General features: G+C 34.7%; 3 protein-coding genes across 3 annotated transcripts; 1 reads left to right on the top strand and 2 right to left on the bottom strand.

The window, feature by feature from the left end:
- Window positions 1-22: 22 nt before the first annotated feature.
- On the bottom strand, window positions 23-7,768 carry Ranbp21 (exportin-5-like protein Ranbp21). Its single transcript, XM_018507569.1, has 9 exons — window positions 7,621-7,768; window positions 6,262-6,959; window positions 5,882-6,190; window positions 4,380-5,783; window positions 3,485-3,739; window positions 2,622-2,745; window positions 2,175-2,511; window positions 1,676-2,045; window positions 23-1,483 (listed from the first exon to the last, which is right to left on the bottom strand). The coding sequence occupies exons 2-9, from the start codon at window positions 6,946-6,948 to the stop codon at window positions 1,322-1,324; spliced, it is 3,648 nt and encodes a 1,215-aa protein (XP_018363071.1). The 5' UTR covers window positions 6,949-6,959; window positions 7,621-7,768; the 3' UTR covers window positions 23-1,321.
- Window positions 7,699-9,984, top strand: Nup37 (nuclear pore complex protein Nup37). Its single transcript, XM_018507412.1, has 5 exons — window positions 7,699-7,976; window positions 8,135-8,345; window positions 8,907-9,104; window positions 9,176-9,543; window positions 9,747-9,984. The coding sequence occupies exons 2-5, from the start codon at window positions 8,196-8,198 to the stop codon at window positions 9,982-9,984; spliced, it is 954 nt and encodes a 317-aa protein (XP_018362914.1). The 5' UTR covers window positions 7,699-7,976; window positions 8,135-8,195.
- Window positions 9,985-10,376: 392 nt separating this feature from the next.
- On the bottom strand, window positions 10,377-17,825 carry rig (gem nuclear organelle associated protein rigor mortis). Its single transcript, XM_018507577.1, has 16 exons — window positions 17,494-17,825; window positions 15,917-16,238; window positions 15,471-15,823; window positions 14,995-15,312; window positions 14,658-14,922; window positions 14,342-14,567; window positions 14,199-14,280; window positions 13,759-14,122; window positions 13,055-13,355; window positions 12,772-12,975; window positions 12,544-12,682; window positions 12,215-12,472; window positions 11,804-12,014; window positions 11,508-11,720; window positions 10,931-11,378; window positions 10,377-10,691 (listed from the first exon to the last, which is right to left on the bottom strand). The coding sequence occupies exons 2-16, from the start codon at window positions 16,223-16,225 to the stop codon at window positions 10,420-10,422; spliced, it is 3,963 nt and encodes a 1,320-aa protein (XP_018363079.1). The 5' UTR covers window positions 16,226-16,238; window positions 17,494-17,825; the 3' UTR covers window positions 10,377-10,419.
- Between the last annotated feature and the right edge of the window lie 1,671 nt (window positions 17,826-19,496).

The following is a 19,496-nucleotide window of genomic DNA, read 5'->3' as shown; positions in this document are numbered from 1 at the left end:
CACACACACACACACACACACACACACACACACACACACACACATATATATATAACACCGATGTGAATGAACTATACTTCGAGATCCTTAGTAGTATAATAGAACAGATAAATTCTTTTTAGCTGCTTCTTTACAATTCTTTTTTTTCTTTCTTATAAACATACGTATATTTGTCTCATTTTAAGTATCAATAAAAATAAAGATTTTCAGCTAAAAAGAACGAACCTAACATGATACAAACACTATGGACTTCGGAGATATAATTTAGAACGTAGTAAAGAAAAATAAGAAATATATTAGTTAGTTCGGTTTTGCACACATCAGTCACAGCTCGGACTCACGTATTATTTCTTCATTTATACAAAACAATTCACTTTGCGGTTTTTTAAATCGCTTGCTTTTGTGTATATTGTAAAATTTTACTCATTATATTTTTAATCTTATCACAATAGTCTCTTACATCTCATTATACAATTCTTCCGTAATTTCAACGAACCTTTACATTTTGTATGTTTGTCATGAAACATACAGTATCGTGTGATGCATTTGGAATTTTTGTTGTAAAACAGTAATTAAAAATGGACATTGAAAGAATAACCCATGAAAAAATTAACACTACCTGAGAGATCGAATGCTCGGTCTTGAATACAAATGACAAGACGGAACGCGAATAATATTGGCTGTGTTCTTTCTGCGCGAGTCTAACATTAATTAGAATAAATAATAGTAATGATAGAATATGTAGTGTAAAAATTTATCTACACTTACATCTATATCATAATCGATTTCAGAATGAAGAAAGTGCAAAAAAATTTTTCCAATTGTTCATCATAAATATACAATTATATGAATTAGATGTGTGTTATAGTTTATAATTCAAGATTTAATTTCGAGCACCTATGATTGAGTAGGGGCATAGTATGCCCAAAGATTCCGAAGATATCACCTTGATTTTTTATGACAATTACAATTTTATTCAAAAATTCATGCTATTATTTTTTTCGTTTCATCACACATACATCTTTTAAGAAATGCTTGTTGAAAGAATACAAATAAAAATAATGAAATCTGAAATTTGTAATTGCATATAAATCTGAGATGATACCTCGAGCACTTTGACACGGCTTATTTACGGCTATAAGTCGGCCATAAAGAAATTTGTGATTTTCCTAAAAAGAAACGTACTATTTCAAGTTTTGGATCGAACGTTCTTTTTCTGCCACATCGTATGGCAACCCTAGAAGAGACTTTTTCATAATAACTTATAATTACTTATTGAGTTAGACCAACTATGCAAAATATGATTTTCTAAAATTGTCTGCTACGTAGATCCAGCGAACAGTGCTGTTATTCCCGTGTCAGCAGCATTCTTTGAGATCTCATCCACCCGAACCGGCTGAGACTTACCAGATACCTCTATCCGCGGTAAATTGTCTATTTTGACTTCTTTACGGAACAATTGACCTACACTTCTGCCGATAAGCTGTAAAAGACGATTTAAGATTTGATCATTATTATTATTAAATAATTTAAATGAAAAAAGTATAAGATACAATAAAAGAACTATGGAAATGATTCACCATATACAAATTTTTTACAAGACTTCAAATACAAACTTTAAGTTAAAGGATTAACCGGGATATATAAACATCTTTTGGATATTACAATCGTATACCTGATTAGTAATTTTCTTGAAGAGATCCTTCTTTCCCTTTTCGACTTTATTGCCTTTCGTGCTAACCACCGACATTTTCTCATCGAAGCGTTGCAAGTCGGCAGGATTGACCCCCGGGATTTGCTGCATCACCTCGATGATGTTCGGAAACTTAGGTCTTAGGCACTCGTAGACCTGCGCGCCCAGAGTGATAAGAGAACCTTGATTGGCTTCATGCTGACCATGTAGTTGTAAACCTTGAAGAACAGCAACCATGATGTGTGCTGCCATGGAAGGAGTGAGACTGCCATCAGCTGCCAGAGCTCGGACCACGGGTCCAGTTAACATTGTAGCCTTGAGACTCGCGTTTGAATCATTCCATGCGAGCGCTCTAGAGATATTAGAACATATTATTAACCAATAAGTTATTTAAAAAAAAGGGTAAAAAAAAACAAGAATTAAATCTTCCGATTTCACAATGAAATCAACGATACTTCTACTCATTATGATTATATTTTACCCTAGTACACATAGCACGACGCTGTGACAAGTGGACGGATGACGCAAAATGGAAGTCCCGAGTTCGCTGACGACCTCGGCGACGATACTATTTCCTCGCGAAAGAGGTGGGTCTACAGCCATTCCTCCGCTGTCTTGTTCCATAGTATCCGGAGGAGCGGCATCGCTAGCGGCTCCGCCGACCAGAGCCACTTTTAACACATCCACGAAGTCCCTAGTCAGATTTCTGTTAAGCATATCGTCGATAACTTCCTGCGTATCAGTGTTCTCCTCATCCAAACCGCCGGATTCGTACAGATGCGCTATGTACTGCCACTTTGTGCTTAATCTTTGGCACACTAGAAAAGAATTGCATTGATCGGAACGATAAGATATATGATCGTTTCACTTAACTTAATTTTATTCGGTGCAAAAAATAAGAAAATGAAAAATTGTTTTGATCACTCACTGTGTGTGGATACGTGAGCCAGTACAGGTAGTAGTACGCTCTCATAAAAAGCCGGCGGGCACGAGTATATAAATGGCTTCATAAACACGCGTATAATCGGCCGAAGTCTATAATCGGGAATCACCTGGAAGAGATAGAGATATATGAATAATTAATATACATTAATTTAAAAAAAGAATTTTATATATATATTCTTCTTTAAAGGGGAGGATAGGAGATTTGTACGATTCAATTAGAGCTAAAAATTTGTGAATTTAATTCAAAGGAAAGAATAGACACAGTTCAGGTATTATTTATTATATTTAAAATATATAAAAAATTTATTTGTAATACAAAATTTATTAAAAATATAAGTTTTCTATGTGTCATTAAAGACATACAGAGAAATTTATGAAAATTGCGAGTTTTGCCACGGAAACCTAAAATAGTATTTGAGAAATATTATTTTAAAATAATAAATAACATCAATTTTAGTACGAAAATTAGAGTTTTATATTTATGTTGTAACCATTTTGTAACAACATACATCTCTAATAATCTACTTTAAGTTCAATCTGAGTAAAAATATCATAAAGAAAATTAGACCAGAAAATAAACAATTACTTTTTTAGAAATAAAGGAATCGTGGTAAAACACGTGAGATACTTGGGCTTATATTCAAAGACAGAAAACTTATATTTTTAATAAGTTTTGCATTACAAATTAATATTCCACATCTCAAATACAGTGTTCAATACTTAAACAAAGATCTATTTAAAACTTTTTTTTAATATAAATTCGCAAATTTTATTTTAATTAAATAAATTTCCTATCTATCTTGATTTAGAAGATAATTGCGTTGAAACAAAACATTATTAAATTACCTCCATATTCGAGAAAACTGAGTTCAATAAGGCCGGTGCTAGTCCAGGCAACTGATAAAAATCTCGACCGATCATGTGACAGCCGCTACCTAACATATGGTAGCATTGGTCATGAACTGTACTCAGGAATGATTGCATTCGAACCAGAGAAGTGCTTAAAACCTGGTCCGTTTCACTATTATTGTCGTTAGTTATACTAACGCCTAAAAGATTCGCCTTTTCAGATTCCAAAAGTCCATAAGCATTTTTGTAGCCCTAGAATAAATACAGACGTATTTAGCAATTTTTAACAAGAACAAGATATCAAGATATTCAACGCAACTCCGTTATTTTACTCGTAACGATTAGTTTTTCGACATTTCCACGTCGAAGAGGATGAAATGTTATGTACTCTCACATCTTAAAATTCAATTTGTAAAATATTAAGTACTTATTACTGTTGTATAAACACATTTCTCTGACACACATAAAACAATTACAATATAAACTTCCTATTTAAGGTTACCTATATATTTATTTAAGGTTTTCAGCACATTAACACCCTTATAATATGAAATCGGATCAAAGATTGAGAATTTGCTTGTCAATTTAATTTAACTTGTGATATTATTGCAGTAGTTTAATTGCGTTTGAAAAAATCCAGAAAAAATTTCGGCGTGGTTTGAAAAACTACAAAAATATGATATATATGCATGTACAGGATATAGCTAATTCACTGTGAATTATTTAGGCATTGAGAAGATCTAGCTTTGACCGTTATAGGCTTGAATGTCTTTAGTATTTAATTTCATATCGGTTTTAATAAAATCTTATTATTGTTAATATAAACATTTCATACCAAATTTTTATGTATCCAATTTGCTCTTAGTCGAATAGCAACAGTAGCAATTGTTACCTCAGATAGAGCAGCAAGAGCAGCATGACTGAAGAGACCATTCATTGTTCGCAGTAGTGCGAACAGTGTTGGTAGAATAGGGATTATATGAGGTGTTGCTGGATTTCGATATACTGGATTGCCGCTCTCGCTGAGCGCGGCTACGAAGCCACCCCTGGCCGCGCGATCGGGATCTTCTGGGATTGAGCATCGTTTAACTACGCTCAGCATAGTGCAAATACACATCATAAGATCGCTGCGATTGCGTTTAGCTGGATCTTCCAACGCGTTCTCTACCGGTGGTCTGTCCAGTCCCACAAACTGCATAAGCTCTGGCGGTCCCTCGAACCATTCCGTGCCTAGCGCGATGAATTTACTGGATGCATCACTGATCACCTCCGTAACGAATCGAGTCTGTCTCTCATAATCGCAAAAATGATTCGAGATAAGGAGTAATGCTTCGTATAACATGACACTCTCCATTCGAGACAATGGGCTTGGCTCGCGGGTCAAACTGCGCACCATTGTGTGTATCTGCTCGAATACTGGCAGTAACAACAGTGGATACTTGAGACTGATTTTCACCATCAGACTGGCTGCATGTCGTCGCACGCTTTTGGATGCCCGTGATCGATTATTCTCGTTCTCACCAGGCGCCTCAAATACTAATGCAGCGAAGATCTTCTCAAGAACACGCGGTAAAATAGCAACACCCGGCATAGCCATCGAGCCAGTTGACATCGATAGAAATACGAAGAGTGCGCTTATACAAGAAAGTAGAGCGGATAGAAGCCAAGGATCTTGCGGTGAATAACCTAGACAGAGTTCCAACAACTGTAGACCCGTCTGTACGCTCGGCCGCTCATTGATTAGCAAGATCCTGGACACAACAGAGTCTAATGCATGTGCGAGGGCTTCCCATTCAAGATACTCTCGGTCGTTCTGATCGCTCTTGTATTGCAGATTTGCCATACCCTTGGTGATCTTCGCGGTCAGCCACTGTTGAACGTATGTAAATGTCACTAAAGGTGCCACCATAGTTGCATGTCTAAATCCTTCTAACAGATCCATTCTGAAGCGATGCAGAAAAACGTTGAACTCTTCCTCTGAGTCATAATCAACGAGGCAGTATGTGGTCATGCCGTTACTTTGTCTACCGTGTGGATATGTAACGCGGATCAACTTGGGTGCAGTATGCTCCACGTACTTGGGCACGTACGTAAGCAGTAACGAGTCTGTCTTAATCTGTTCGTGTTTAAACAGCATCACCCAAATTACGTTCGCTAAATGCGTGAGCGTAAGGCTCGAATACATGGTGAATGTGAGCACGGTGTCCAGAAAGAGATTGAAATGCGTCGGCCGTATGCTAGAGGCATCATCTTTTCCCCACAAGGCGCAAAGTTGTGTCGCCATACCAGTCAGTACCTGAAATAACAATCACATGAATAATGATCGGTTTTTCATAGCTGCTGAAACTATAAGATATCTTTATCGAATATTAATAGCGCGATTATAACAAATACTTGTGTGAGCTTCTTCAAAAATAAGTAATGATTTTCATGGAAATTTGTAGGTCCAGCCAGAGGCGGTGGAGCAGTGGCTGCAGTATAAATATATCTCAAAGCCTCCTCTGAGAACAAGATCATCAATTGTTTTCGGTCTTCGGCCTTGCCTTTACGATTTACAATCTGAAGCAGACATTCAGCAGCAGAACACTGAAATATAGGATCTCCTAATAGGAGGCATAGTATCTGCAACAATCTTCCATCCTCGGCCATGACATGGTTTATAGAAACCCATTCGACAAATCCAGTTAACGTGGATAGCACTACCTGTATAATGATACAAATTTTAATTGAAATACCAATCATTAGATACATGTATCCTTTTCGCAAAAACTTACTTGAACGACTTTACTATGTGCCGTAGCTTCGGATGTCTGTCCTAAAGCACTTTTCTTCTGAAACTCTGAAAAGTGTTGCTCCATTAGTCTCAGAAAAAAGCTGAAGATCTCAGCCATGTTCGTAGTCAACGCCTGATATATATCTTTCCTTCTTTGATTTGATTCGAGTGTCTGCAGGAGTGCTACATCTTCTACCAATCTGAGGAATACCAACAGGACTAATTCAGTTTGACTCTCGCCTTGTGTGCAAGCCTGACTAAGCTCGGCCAACAGTGTGGGCCACTGCTGAGGCCATTCACGCTTTATCATCTCAACTACGACACGCGACAGAGCATCCTTTATGTGTGCCTCTTCCTGTAACAGTGGTTGGGTGCCTTCTTGAAGTAATTTCATCGCATTCTCCTTGATGAAAATTTTTTCTGACTGTGAAATTTGTGTCCATCGATACTTCACACAATGCTCCATCAACTGCAGACCAAAGTGGCGTACCACTGAGCTTCTCTCGGGTGATTTCTGTGCCAAGTACAAGCCACATTGCGCACACAACGGTGAAGATTCCTTGAACCTCTCACAGGCATTGTACATTTCCAGGCGTTGCGGCTGAGATATACCAGGTGACATCATCATCTCGACCACTCGAGCCAGTTCTGCCGATATCTGGGCGACATCGCCTACTCCGAACTCCATTCCTACTAGCACTAAAATATGAAACAGATATGTTCAACATATGTAAACTACAATAAGCAACACTTGTTACATAATATCTTAACAACCACTTTATCTTTTTCTTTCTTATCAAATAAAGAAAAATATAGAGAAAATAAACAGAGGATAAAAATATCTTGTCCTATCTCTACAACAATTAATAACATATGTGTACCACTTGTAACGAAAAAGTCCTTGCACAAAAATTTTTCTCGACAATAATTAGCAATTGAAAACATCTAATATCATAATAAATATATTTACATAAAGCAATCAAACAAATTTATTTTAACAATTTCCCCGAGCTTGTTTAACGAAAACAGATTGAATTATTTGGTGACTGGCTCTGAATTACTAGTACATATCAACATTTCGCGCAATTTTGCGAAACTGATGCAAGATATCGTAACGAAACATCAATCTGGGAGCCGGTATAAATAATCGAAACAAGATCCGCAGGTTCGCTCACGCCGCGAGGGCGTATATACGCGAGGAAATCGGCGGCGACGGGCGTTGCGCTCGTTGTCGGCGAGGTCGTGTCCTCCAATCGGGGAAAATTCACGGGTGGACACGCACGGGCACACGCGACGTGAACACGCGTGGACGAAGCAGCTTGTCGCGTGCACGCGCTCGCTCGCTCCCGTACTTACTCACCTAACTGACGCGAAACTGCGGTACGAGACGGAGCTTGGCGGGGGCCGCGTGGACGGCGCGGGATTCTCTCCGGCGTCGCGCCGCGCGTCAATTCATACCTGGATCCGTCTTTGGGAGGGGACAAAAAAAATCGCAAAATCAACGCGCGCGATGCGACGATCGTGTGCTACGCTCGTCACACAGCACTTTTCCGGAGAATGCGGCAGTGGCACGCTGGCCGGACGATCGCATACATGAGTTACGTGCTGCCCTCTCGACGGCACCGTGCCGCCACTGCCGCTGCGCCGATTTAACCTAACTTAACTCGACACCGGACGTGTGTATGTACACACGCTTTTTTTCCCCTCCGAATCGCGGTGAGAAAACAAAGTTGTGGTTTGATCTATTCTTATCTACTGGTTTCCCCGGTCTATTTATATCGCGTGTTTCTAATCCTTCTCTTTTTTTCCCTTACATTAATAATCGATCGATCACGGTAAAGTCCCGCAAAACTAACCTATCTCGCGCCTTGTAGGTTATGCCGGCTCCGTTTCTACTCGTGCACATACCTACGTATCGAGGACGAGAGAGATAGGATGGACGAGGCAGTCACTACACCGCCTACATTTAAACGGAGTTTCTCAGAGCGGATTTACTGTGTAGAGTTTTCGCCGTACGAGTGGTCGCAGCACTTGATCTGCATTGCTCTCGCCAAGGAGATCGTCGTTGGTACTGTCAGATTTCAGGTTCGTGCGAGGGGTCTCTCGATGAGAATTGTACTTTTTTTAATTTTGCTAAAAATTGTCAACAATCAACGTGTTGACGAAATAGAAATTATAGTTGTTTTTTACTTATCAAATCTTGGATACCTAAGCAGAACAATAAGTCATTATGATATCAAAATGATGTCAAAATAACTCCAAAATGATCACTAAAAGTCATTTTTCAATCATTTCCGATTCATTTTAATGTCATTTTGATGTTATCGTGATTTGCTGTTCTGCTTGGATAATTTTCATTTGTGATATCTTAACTTAGTTCTTGACACACATTCCTTTTCATTCTGACAAGTAAGATTCAATTCTTTTGAGTTTTTACTTAAAATCTGCATAAACTCGAAGTCATGTGCTTTACAGAGTCTTGTTAACTCACATTAAAAATAAGATTGTGTAAACCTGTGTTGTTATGTGATAACTTTGTTAAACAAAGTAAGCAAGTAGTGTGATGTTATCTTGATATAAAATACTTACATACATATAGACAAAGTCAAATCTATTCATTTCTATTTTACAAATTTTAAATAATAGGATGAAGACGACGCTGTGGAAGACATGGCATATAGTCCTATTAGAACGTTTCATCACGATGCCAGGCCCCATGCGATTGCTTGGAGCCCAGAAACCTCCCTGAGTATTGTCCCAAAAATTCTCACATTTTGCGTTGCTGGATCAGATTTCAAAATAAGATTGTATAATAGCAATCTGAATGACGTTAATATGTTCGAGGTAGGAATACCTTAAGTGTTATGTAAGTTTATAGCGCTATTAAATCCAATGGTGTAATAGATGTTTTAAAGATTTTAGAAGGCCATAAAGATTATATGAACGCAATCTCCTATGAACCAGAAGGTGAACTATTGGCGTCAGTCTCTGACGATCATACATGTAAGCTGTGGGCAGTTAAAGAGAACCAAAAGTGCGTGTCTACATTTTACTTAACGTCACCTGGGACTAGCGTATGTTGGCATAATGAAGAGTCTGGCAAGCTCTTAGTAGCAGAAAAGAACGGTTTAATACGGATGTACAATGTCAGAAGTCATCAAGCTATTATGTCCCTTGATTCAGGGGTTGTTCCCTTGACTGCAGCTGACTGGGGACCCAATCCCTTAAAAGTCGCATCGATAGCCGCTGGAGAATTGCTGCTTTGGGATGTGTCCAGACCCAGGTAATAAAATATTTAATTTTAAATCCTTTTATATCATATTCAGGTCTGTTCTTTTTAGCTGAACTTTTTGCACAGTTCACTTTTTTCTTTTTTCTCCAATGTGAGAAAAGGAAAGTTAAATTGTAAAAGTTTAATTAAAAAGAACAGCTTATTGATTCGTGCTCTCTCTTTCATTAAATTTATATATTCATTTCCAATTCTAGTCGTCCTCTTGATGAGCGAACACTTCATGTGGAAGGTGGTTTAACAGTAAAAATCTCACATGCGAATGAAAATCTGGTATCAAGTATTGGGTGGCCGGATAATTTATTGAAGGTTGTTAATTTAAAATCGAAAGTAGTAGTATTGTGTGGAAAGGTAAAGTTAATTGGTGGTATGACATGGCATTATATATATATATATATATATATATATACATACACGATTTTATCCATGAATTAAATCTCTGTCTTTTCAGAACTAGGATGTTACATAACAAATTAGATTATTTTCTTTTTATTAATATTATGCTTTAATGTTTCTTTATAAGTTGATTAAGAATTAATTTTTATACAACACATTAGTAATACATTGAGGTATTTTGATTTTCGTTGGAAGTATATTCTCTTATTACATATATGCGATAAATTAATTTATACATATATATACATATAAATCTTTTGGAGGTAAAAAATTTTACACTTGCGTAAAAATGCGTACAAAAGAAAAAATGTATTTTTATAATGAACTGTATAATTACAAGATTTACATGGACAATGTATATGAATGTACTTTATCATGCGTAGCTTATCATTTATAACAATATAAAAATCTATTCTGCAAGTTTTCTTTACATTTGTATTTGAAAAACTGTTTCATTTATTTAATGAAATATACTTATAGTGAGACATATTCCGATTGCAAATTTCCTTCTAATTCAAACGTTTTCATGTCCTCTCCAAATTTATCTAAAAATCGTGAAAGTTGTTTTTTGGTACTATCTCTCAATTTCTTAGCAAGTAAAAAACAAGATTTCTGAAGAACGATGTTAGGATCAGGTATGTAAACTCGATCTTCATTGAATTTATTTATATCGAATTTGAGCTTCTCTGCTTCTTCCTCAATATTCCTATATTCATCACTATTTTCGATCTTGTCTTTTGTCTCCACTGAAACATATATATTTAAAACATTATGTATATATAAGACAATGAATTATTATTAAATTAATCTATCATTGCTATGTACAATATATCAAATAAATCCAGGGTTGCAACAGAAAATAAATTTTAAAATTCCCTGACTTCCAGATTTTCCATGACCAATTTCAATTTCCCTGACTTTTCCCAGTTTTCCAGATCTGTGGCAATCCTGATTAACTAACAACAGATTAGAAGAAAGAACTAACCCTCACAACTTGTGGCAAGAGCCATAAGTTGGTCCTCCAATTGATTATATTTAGAAATCTTATTCTGATGAGATACGTTTGTTTCGTTTATGGCATCTTCTAGCAAATCTAATACCAACTGCGTAAACTGTAGTTCTTCTTCAACCGATAGCTTTTCTAAATATTTCAATAACCAATTCAGAATACCGATACATAAATAAGCGCGTATACTCTGCGATACAGGATAATCGCTTTTTGCGTAAATGCTATCCTCGTCCGTTCGTTTCTTAGTGTCCAGTTTTGTGAGAACATGCGTGAAAAATCCTTCTTTTATCGTTGTTGCGTATTTCAATGCTCTATTTTCGAATTCGAACACGTTACCTAATGCCGTTGTTAAATGTTTCAATCGGGTCTCTTTTACATCGGACGTAGCCGCCATGGCAATTTGGTAACTAATATTTATTTGCATCTAAAAAAGATAATATAAAGAAATATAATACAAATTTGTTATTATACGCGAAAAGTATTGAGAATTGTTATTAAATATTATCTACGAAAAGAGTACTGATCATTTTTATTTTTATCTTCTATATCTTACCACTTTATCGTTTGTTACATTTCTCAGAACAATGTTAGTATCATCTTTTTTTCGTAAGAGATCGTAGTAACAAGTACCATATTTTTCCTCAAGAGTTTGTAGCATACCATTATTTTCCTTTCCTTCCAACCACATCTTCATCATATCGAACTCAGTCTGTTCTAAGAATGTACTCACGAATATCTCATGAGCGTCTATGTGTACGTTTAGATACTATACAGAAGATTTTTAGTTATTTATGAATATAAAAAAATATGTATATATATGTGTGTACATGCGTGTGTGTAAAAATGTACCTGAACTTGTCGGATGTCTGCTATAAGGGAACGCGCTTTCGGCCAGTCTGGCTTCATAAGGGCGCGCGACATTGCGTCTACAGCCAAGGACGTACCAAATCCTTCGTCGCCGCTTAAAAACGCTAATTCTGATGCTGCCTCCAAACAATATAAGTCTTTTCGACGAGAAAGAACCTTTGATGCCTTGTCAAAGGATCCCAATTTTACGTGACTGTAGTATATGTAACATCAAAAGAGTTAATTTAATAGAAATTTTTTACAGCCATTAATTATTTATGTTTATGTTTTAATATTATGTAAAATAATATTTTTACATCGTGTAAATGTGGAAAATATATTTTTCATTTATGGCACACTACAACTTAGGATGATTAATAAAAAATATTAATTTACAAAAAATAATTGTCTTACCAATGAGCTGCCTGTTCCAAATGACCTTTAAAAGTGGCCCATTCAGCCCAGGATTCTAATATTTTATTTAAAAACATATCGTCATCATCCAATTTACATCTCGCAAGTGCATAAGCCTCCTTAAACAGCTTAGCATTTATAAATACTTCTATGGCTTCATGAATTTTGTGTATAGCTAATAAATACGACACCGCTTTTTCAGGATTGTGTTGCAGTATCAATTGATGAGCATACGCCTCGCACATTTTTCTCCACATTCTGTAAAATCAATTTCGATTGTATTCAATAGTCACTAATTGTCTTATATTTGTTGAGATATTCGTACGTACTTCAAGGAAACATTAGGTGCAAGCGATACTAAAAAATCATTTAATTGTTGATCCCTAGCTGCACAAATTAGATTGCTTTCCAAATCACCACACCACATATTCAACTCAGTAACGATATCTAAATTGTCATGTGCTAACTCTGTAAATAAATAATAAATCATTAATGTCACATAATAATCTATATGTATTAATTATAACACAATGTTAATATATTATACTTAAACTTACTTTCATTAGAAATGAGTGTCAAAAGATCATCTTTCTTTTCGCAAAACAATGACAAGTTTGTAGAAGTGTCATCTTCTTCGGTTTGGTTATTTCTTATATCATGCTTGATGAAATTCAGAATTTGAGATTTGTCGTTTATTAATTTGTTATATTTATTAAAGTATGATTTTCTATCTTTCTTTTTCGATTGTGATACTTGAAGTTCTGCAATTAAAAATTGAGAATATTACCAATGCCAATTGTATATCATGTATATCGATTGTACAAAAAAAAAATTATTTACTTGCGATTACTTCAGCAGATGATAGATTAACAGGATTCGTTGATGTAGTCGAATTATTTTCATGATCATCCGTTTTATTTTTTAATTTCTTCTGCTGTTTTAGTTTTTTCTTCGAAGCTCTAATGTCAGAAGGTTGCTTCGGCGATTGCGCTGATAAAGTATAATTCCATATGTGTAACGTAAAGTCCGACGAGCCAGTCATTATCAACTGTGGTTTGAGAGGACTCCACATACAGCATAGCACAGGTCCATCGTGACCCATATACGTGCCCATCAACTCCTGTTTTTCGACGTTCCACACCTAAAATGATATTCGAATAAAATTATATAACGATATAAATCATATTGAAAATAATATTTAAATAAGATTTGGCATTTCCAACATAATATAAAAAACAATGTTGTATGATATATAAAAACGATAAATACAAGTTTAACAGAGGTGACATATAACTGTACAAGAGCGATCGACTTGTAGTCAGTGAATCTCTAATTCTCATCTCATGTATGCTTCAGTTTTGTAAGAGGTTGACTGGAGAGTTAAAAGTTATGAGTAAAGGAGTTATAAGGTGGACGGTAACCTGTTTCAGGAAGGAGAGAATCCATATTTCATTCTATAAACTTAATAGACACAGATAAGCTATGATGCCATGATATAATTGAATTACTTGAACACTACTATATAATGCATATGTATATTTGACCTGTGCGATATTATCGTAGCTACCAGACACTAAATGCCCACTGAAATGCGGACTCCAAGCTAAGCACACCACTTTATCAGAGTGTCCGTTTAATGTTGCTACTATCTTGTGCATCGTGCAATCCTGATCGTTTTCTATGACGTCCTCGGTACCTGTCGCTTCCAATTCCTTTATCAGTTTGGACATATCAAAAATCATTATACTAGTCGAATCAGATGCAACTGCCAAATAGTTGGCAATTGGTGACATCCATTTATCTGCCATTGTACTTTCGGGATGCCATGCTAAACAATTCACCACATTTCTTAAAATGTGTATTGAGTTGCCGCGTTTTCTCAGTTTCTGATCGTAGAACATAATTGACCTGAGAAAACAAGATCCATTTAAAGCATTTCTTCAATTATTTTTTAAAGAAAACTGTGTTAATTTGATATATATACCCATTTTCTAATGCAACTGCTAAGCATATATTGGATTTCCATGAAAATTCCAAACATTCTTCCTTTATTATAGACATGGGTTCTGAAATAGAAGTTATGGTAATAAAACAATATGACAAAACAATGGATATTAATCATCTTACCATCATTCGGTGCGGATTTTTTGTAAGCTACTAATTCTCCTTCTGCACAAGAGAACAAAAAATATTCTGATTTAAGTTGAGCCCATTCGAGTTTGTAAATGGTATTTCGATGATACTGCCGGTATAATATAGGCTGTTTGTTGGTTCCAATTGCATCAAACACGCCAACGCGGCCCTCTCCAGTACCAAAAGCAACGGTAGATTCATCTTCCGGGAACCATGATACCTGGTGGAATATATTTTATGATACTAATTTATAACATTTTCTCACGTGTAAAAACACTTCAAAAAACAGTTCCGTGCGAGAATTTCTTACCACTCTTATTTTTCCCTTTATCTTCTGCCAGTGCATAACAACGTCGAAAGTGGTTGTGTGTGGTTCAGATAAGTTCCATAGACGTAGCATTGCGTCTCCTACGCCAAATGCAATGCGTGAAGTATCAATAGGACAAGCGTTCATACAGTAGACGAATCCTCCTTGTGTAGGAATCTTGTGCTCCAGGATCGCCGATTGCGTAGGATCACTGTTAGATTTGCAACATATAACCCAGCGATCTTGTGCTAAAGACCAGACCCTGAGCCTAAAGCATTGATAAAATAATGAAAAATTTCAATATTCATATGTTTCTAATTTATGTAAAGTGTTTACTCACTCGGAATTTGTTTTCAAATCATCAGATATTCCATCGTAATTGGGTGCAACAGCTATCGAAAATAATCCTCTATTATGGAATGTATGGAACAATTTATACTTAGGCTTCTCTCTGTCCGTTGAAAGTTCCCAAGAAAGAAGTTCGCCCCAAAAGGAACTAGTTAGAAGCAAATTGGGCTCTGCCCAACATACTGCAATCCAGGTTCCACCTGTAGTGTTGAGCTTGCTTTTATATAAGCCAGCCATGATAGGTGTAGTTGGTACATTTAGTACAGTTTCATATCTACCATCTCTACCAGCTCTCCAAATAAATACAGATCTGAATATAAAAAAGATAAATATATAACAGTATATAGTCAGTTTTTAATTATCTGTTTCTTACATTTTTAAGTGTAACAATATTCATATATATTTTATGTAACTAATTTAGTATGTGAGACACACAGGATATATACATCTTACAAAAGTCTGCCTCACCTATCTTTTGCACCAGAAGCTAAAAGTAAATCTCTCCTATTTCTTCCATTTAAAACATTCATGTCTGAAGGACACCAAGATAAACTAACTACGTCCTCATTGTGTCCTCTCATTTTATACAATATTGTATCTTTTTGAACAATATAAACTAGTCCGCTTTTAGTACCTATTGCTACAAGACTAGAGTCATGAGGACAGCAAGCTACACATGTAGCAGTTAGCTTGCCTAGAGATACTATTTTCGAAGTCTTATACTGTATATTACAATACATTAAACAACCCTCCAAATTTACTGCACATGCAAGATTGCCATCTTTGGCTGACCAGTCAACTCCCACAATCAATTTGCTTCCCTATATTAATAAATATATATTAATATAAGTTACATAAATAATTAATATATATAAGTTATTATAGGATATATTTAATTACTTTCTGCTACTTACATCGACAAAAGCAAATTCCGCTACTAACTCCAACGTATCCACATTCCAAACCCTAGCTTTGGTATCATCACCGCCACAGATTAACAACTCTGGACTGTCTGGATCATCAAGCTTAGGACAAAATGCTAACGCAGTTACTTTGTCTTTAAAATAATCCTTGATTATAGAATACTGCATAACATTGTCTTCTTTCTGCCTGGCAATGACGACAAAGTTCCTCGCGCCCCATGCTACAGTTCCACGTCTAGAGCAAGCAAGAACATTGCTCAAATACCAATTTGGCGAAGGAGGCAATGTAGCTTCATTCATCCTGATGTATTCTCTGTTAACAAAAGAAACAACTCTTATAAAATTATCTTAGACAGCTTGTTGAAAACATATTCTGTAAAAAATATTTGTTAATTTGGCAAACAGATAGTATGCCAGAACAGAAATGAATGAACAGAATGAACAGAAAATCTGTTAAAACAATATGATGGTAAATTAGTTATAGAAATCAAGCAGAATCTGCTTTTTCATAAATTCCTAAATGATATATTTTGTTTAAATAATTATAAATCTATGAATATATGAAGATGCCTTTTCGAGTCAAACACTGGTAGTTCGTGTGTAAATGAATTTATTCGACAAATTTTGTTATCATACGTTTCGATCCTCGCTTTGGATCCTTATCAATGTATAGAATTCAACTACATATCATTGTTCTTCCCGGTACGATGATATGGGATTGAATTCTATATATTGATAAGGATCCAAAGCGAGGATCAAAACGTATGATAACAAAATTTGTTGAATAAATTCATTTACACACGAACTACCAGTGTTTGACTCTGAAAGGCATCTTCATATCCATAGATTTATTCAACTGAACAATTTAGGTCAAACGTAGTTCAATATTAAAACAACAAGAATTGGATAAAAGGCATACAACTACGAACGCAGGATATTCGTCGCGAATAAATATATATTTAATAATTAAAATTACATATAGACGTTTCGGTCTCAATTAGACCATCCTCAGTAATACAAAAAAACCTCAAAAGAGAACATAAATAAGTGAGTCGAATTATATCCATCTATAAATGATTATAAAATTATAAATACTTGATTTCTGGATTTTTACTGTTCGATTTCCTTTCATTATCAGATTATACGTCAATAGGCTACAGTACTCTGCTGGTAAAACATGATTTTAATGCATATACAATTGATGCTAGTTTGCTGCAATATTCTGTTGGAATGCTAATAAATTACTACCAGTTTTATTTATTGGATACTGGCTAAAGTCTTGTCCTTTTTCGCGGCAAGACCATAAAATATATAAGTATGTACACACAAAATTTTAAATATATAAATAAATGTACAAGTAAAATATATAAATAATAAGACATAAGGTACGAATTTTGACTTCTAGAATCATTTTTAGGATTCCTTATCAAATCACTAATTCTTTTTCACTTTTTTACGCAACTGGTCGATTGGAGGTTAACCGGTGTCCGGCAATTTCAATTAGATTTTTCCATCTGATGAAATCGAAAACGATAAACTCAGATAAACTTAGACAAACTTTAAAATACCTTGCTCGAATTTAGTCGAGTCACAGACGGTGTCTTAGCTGTACTAAGTATTCTTTATTGACCGTCACGCGGGAACGCGCACGACAAACAAGGATCTCGACACTTCTTCTTCTTCTTCTTCTTTTATGACTCACGCCTCCAAACAATCAATAGGAGGTCGATACGGCCAGAACACGAAGGATTTCGACACATCTATTTGTGACGGTTATTATTTGTTAAGAGCTATCGGTATTTATTTCTTTGACAAAACACTTTTTTCTAACCAAAACATGTATGTTTGTATCGAGTTTTAACAAAAGCCGAAAACGTTGAACTTTTAAAATCGATAAAGCTCAAGTACATATAAACACGTGTGATACACGTTATATGTGCAGGGCCTCTATTCTCGAAAAATATCGCATACGAAAAACTAAAGAAATACTAATATAGTATGCGTTACATATACTATAGCATTTCCTTAGTTTTTCGTATGCGATACTTTTCGAAAATGGGGGCCCAGATCGAACTCGAGAGTCGTGAAAAGATTTAAAATAAAATGGAAGTAACGTAAAGTTTTGCGCGCGATATTAAATTGATTATAAATTCAAGTAAATCTCATTAATGAAGAAAAACTGATGAAAAATTGTTTCAAGACTGTTATATTTTTTTATCAATATTAAGCAGAAATTTATAAATATAAGATCATACTTGAATGATTTGTGCAGGTAAATATAATCGTTTTTTAAATAATTGAATAAATCAATCTTCCAATAAAAATTAATTGATCGCTATTAACATCAAAAGAAAGAGAATAGCGGCGATAAATTAATTTTTACAACGTTAGTTTGGTTAGATGTTATAAATGACACTGGGTAAATAAATAAATAAATTTAAGTTTCAGAATTAAAAATCTATCGAAGTAAAATAAGAAATCAAGAATTAAATAAAATACGCAAAAAAATGTAAATTCATTTTTAATTTAATATTCGTAACTTCGAATATCTAATTAAATATTTTATTTTTAAAAAATAAGATTTAATTTTAAATACATTCTATAACACGTTTCTTTATTATATTTTTTATAGAGTTGAAGTTATTTATGTTATTTAAGTTACAAAAGATTAAAGTTGCACAAAAGCTTTACAATCTCATCCTATAATATAAATATTATAAATAACGTAACAATATGCATACGTAACACATAATTAATAGTTAACGTATATTTTTTTTAACAGAAGATGTAAAAAATAATACTTATTTTTAAAATTTTGATATCATTATATACATGACGCATTATATACATATGTACAAGACGTAAATATAGATATATATCATTCTTTGTACTATTCTCTGTCTAATCTCAGCACAGGAGAGTCTCTTTTAATCGAGTATCGAGTTTCCTGAAGCCACATAAATTTAGTTCGATCCGATATATTCTATTTCAATTTTTACAGTTTCGTAGTCAAATTTTACTGTAAACTCTATATAATTTTATGTTCTTTTCAATTAAAACTTTTATTTTCAATTTTATTTTCAATTTTAACTTTTATTCCTTTTCTTTCCGAGAAACGTACTGAACGTAGCAGTATTAATTATAATACAATTATTTACTAATCTATCTTGAAAGTGATATTAAAGGGTACTTTCCAACAAGAGTATTTTCCACAAATGATAATTATGACACAGTGAATGCATCCAGAAACACGTGTTCATTTTATTGACTAAAATTAAATATTATAAAATTGTATCTAGGATAAAACTTGACTTGACGATCTTGAATTTAAAATTGGACTATGAATGTCATCTTATGAGAGATCAGACTTAAAACAATCTTAAACACAAAATTAATCGAATTACTAAAAAACATGACACGCCTTATTACGAAAAAATGTTTCAAGAGAAATGTAAAATTTTCCAGTCAAAACAAATATTTCCTTCCAACTATACGTAGAATAAAATGAGATGAATAAATTACTCGCCTAGTTACTCGTGACAATTACTAGCACGAACAACTATACGTGTAT

This window comes from Trachymyrmex cornetzi, unplaced genomic scaffold (assembly GCF_001594075.2).
Source record: "Trachymyrmex cornetzi isolate Tcor2-1 unplaced genomic scaffold, Tcor1.1 scaffold24, whole genome shotgun sequence".
In the NCBI taxonomy this organism is placed as follows: domain Eukaryota; kingdom Metazoa; phylum Arthropoda; class Insecta; order Hymenoptera; family Formicidae; genus Trachymyrmex; species Trachymyrmex cornetzi.
Note: the sequence above shows the minus strand (reverse complement) of the source record. Positions and strands in the feature narration are given on the sequence as shown.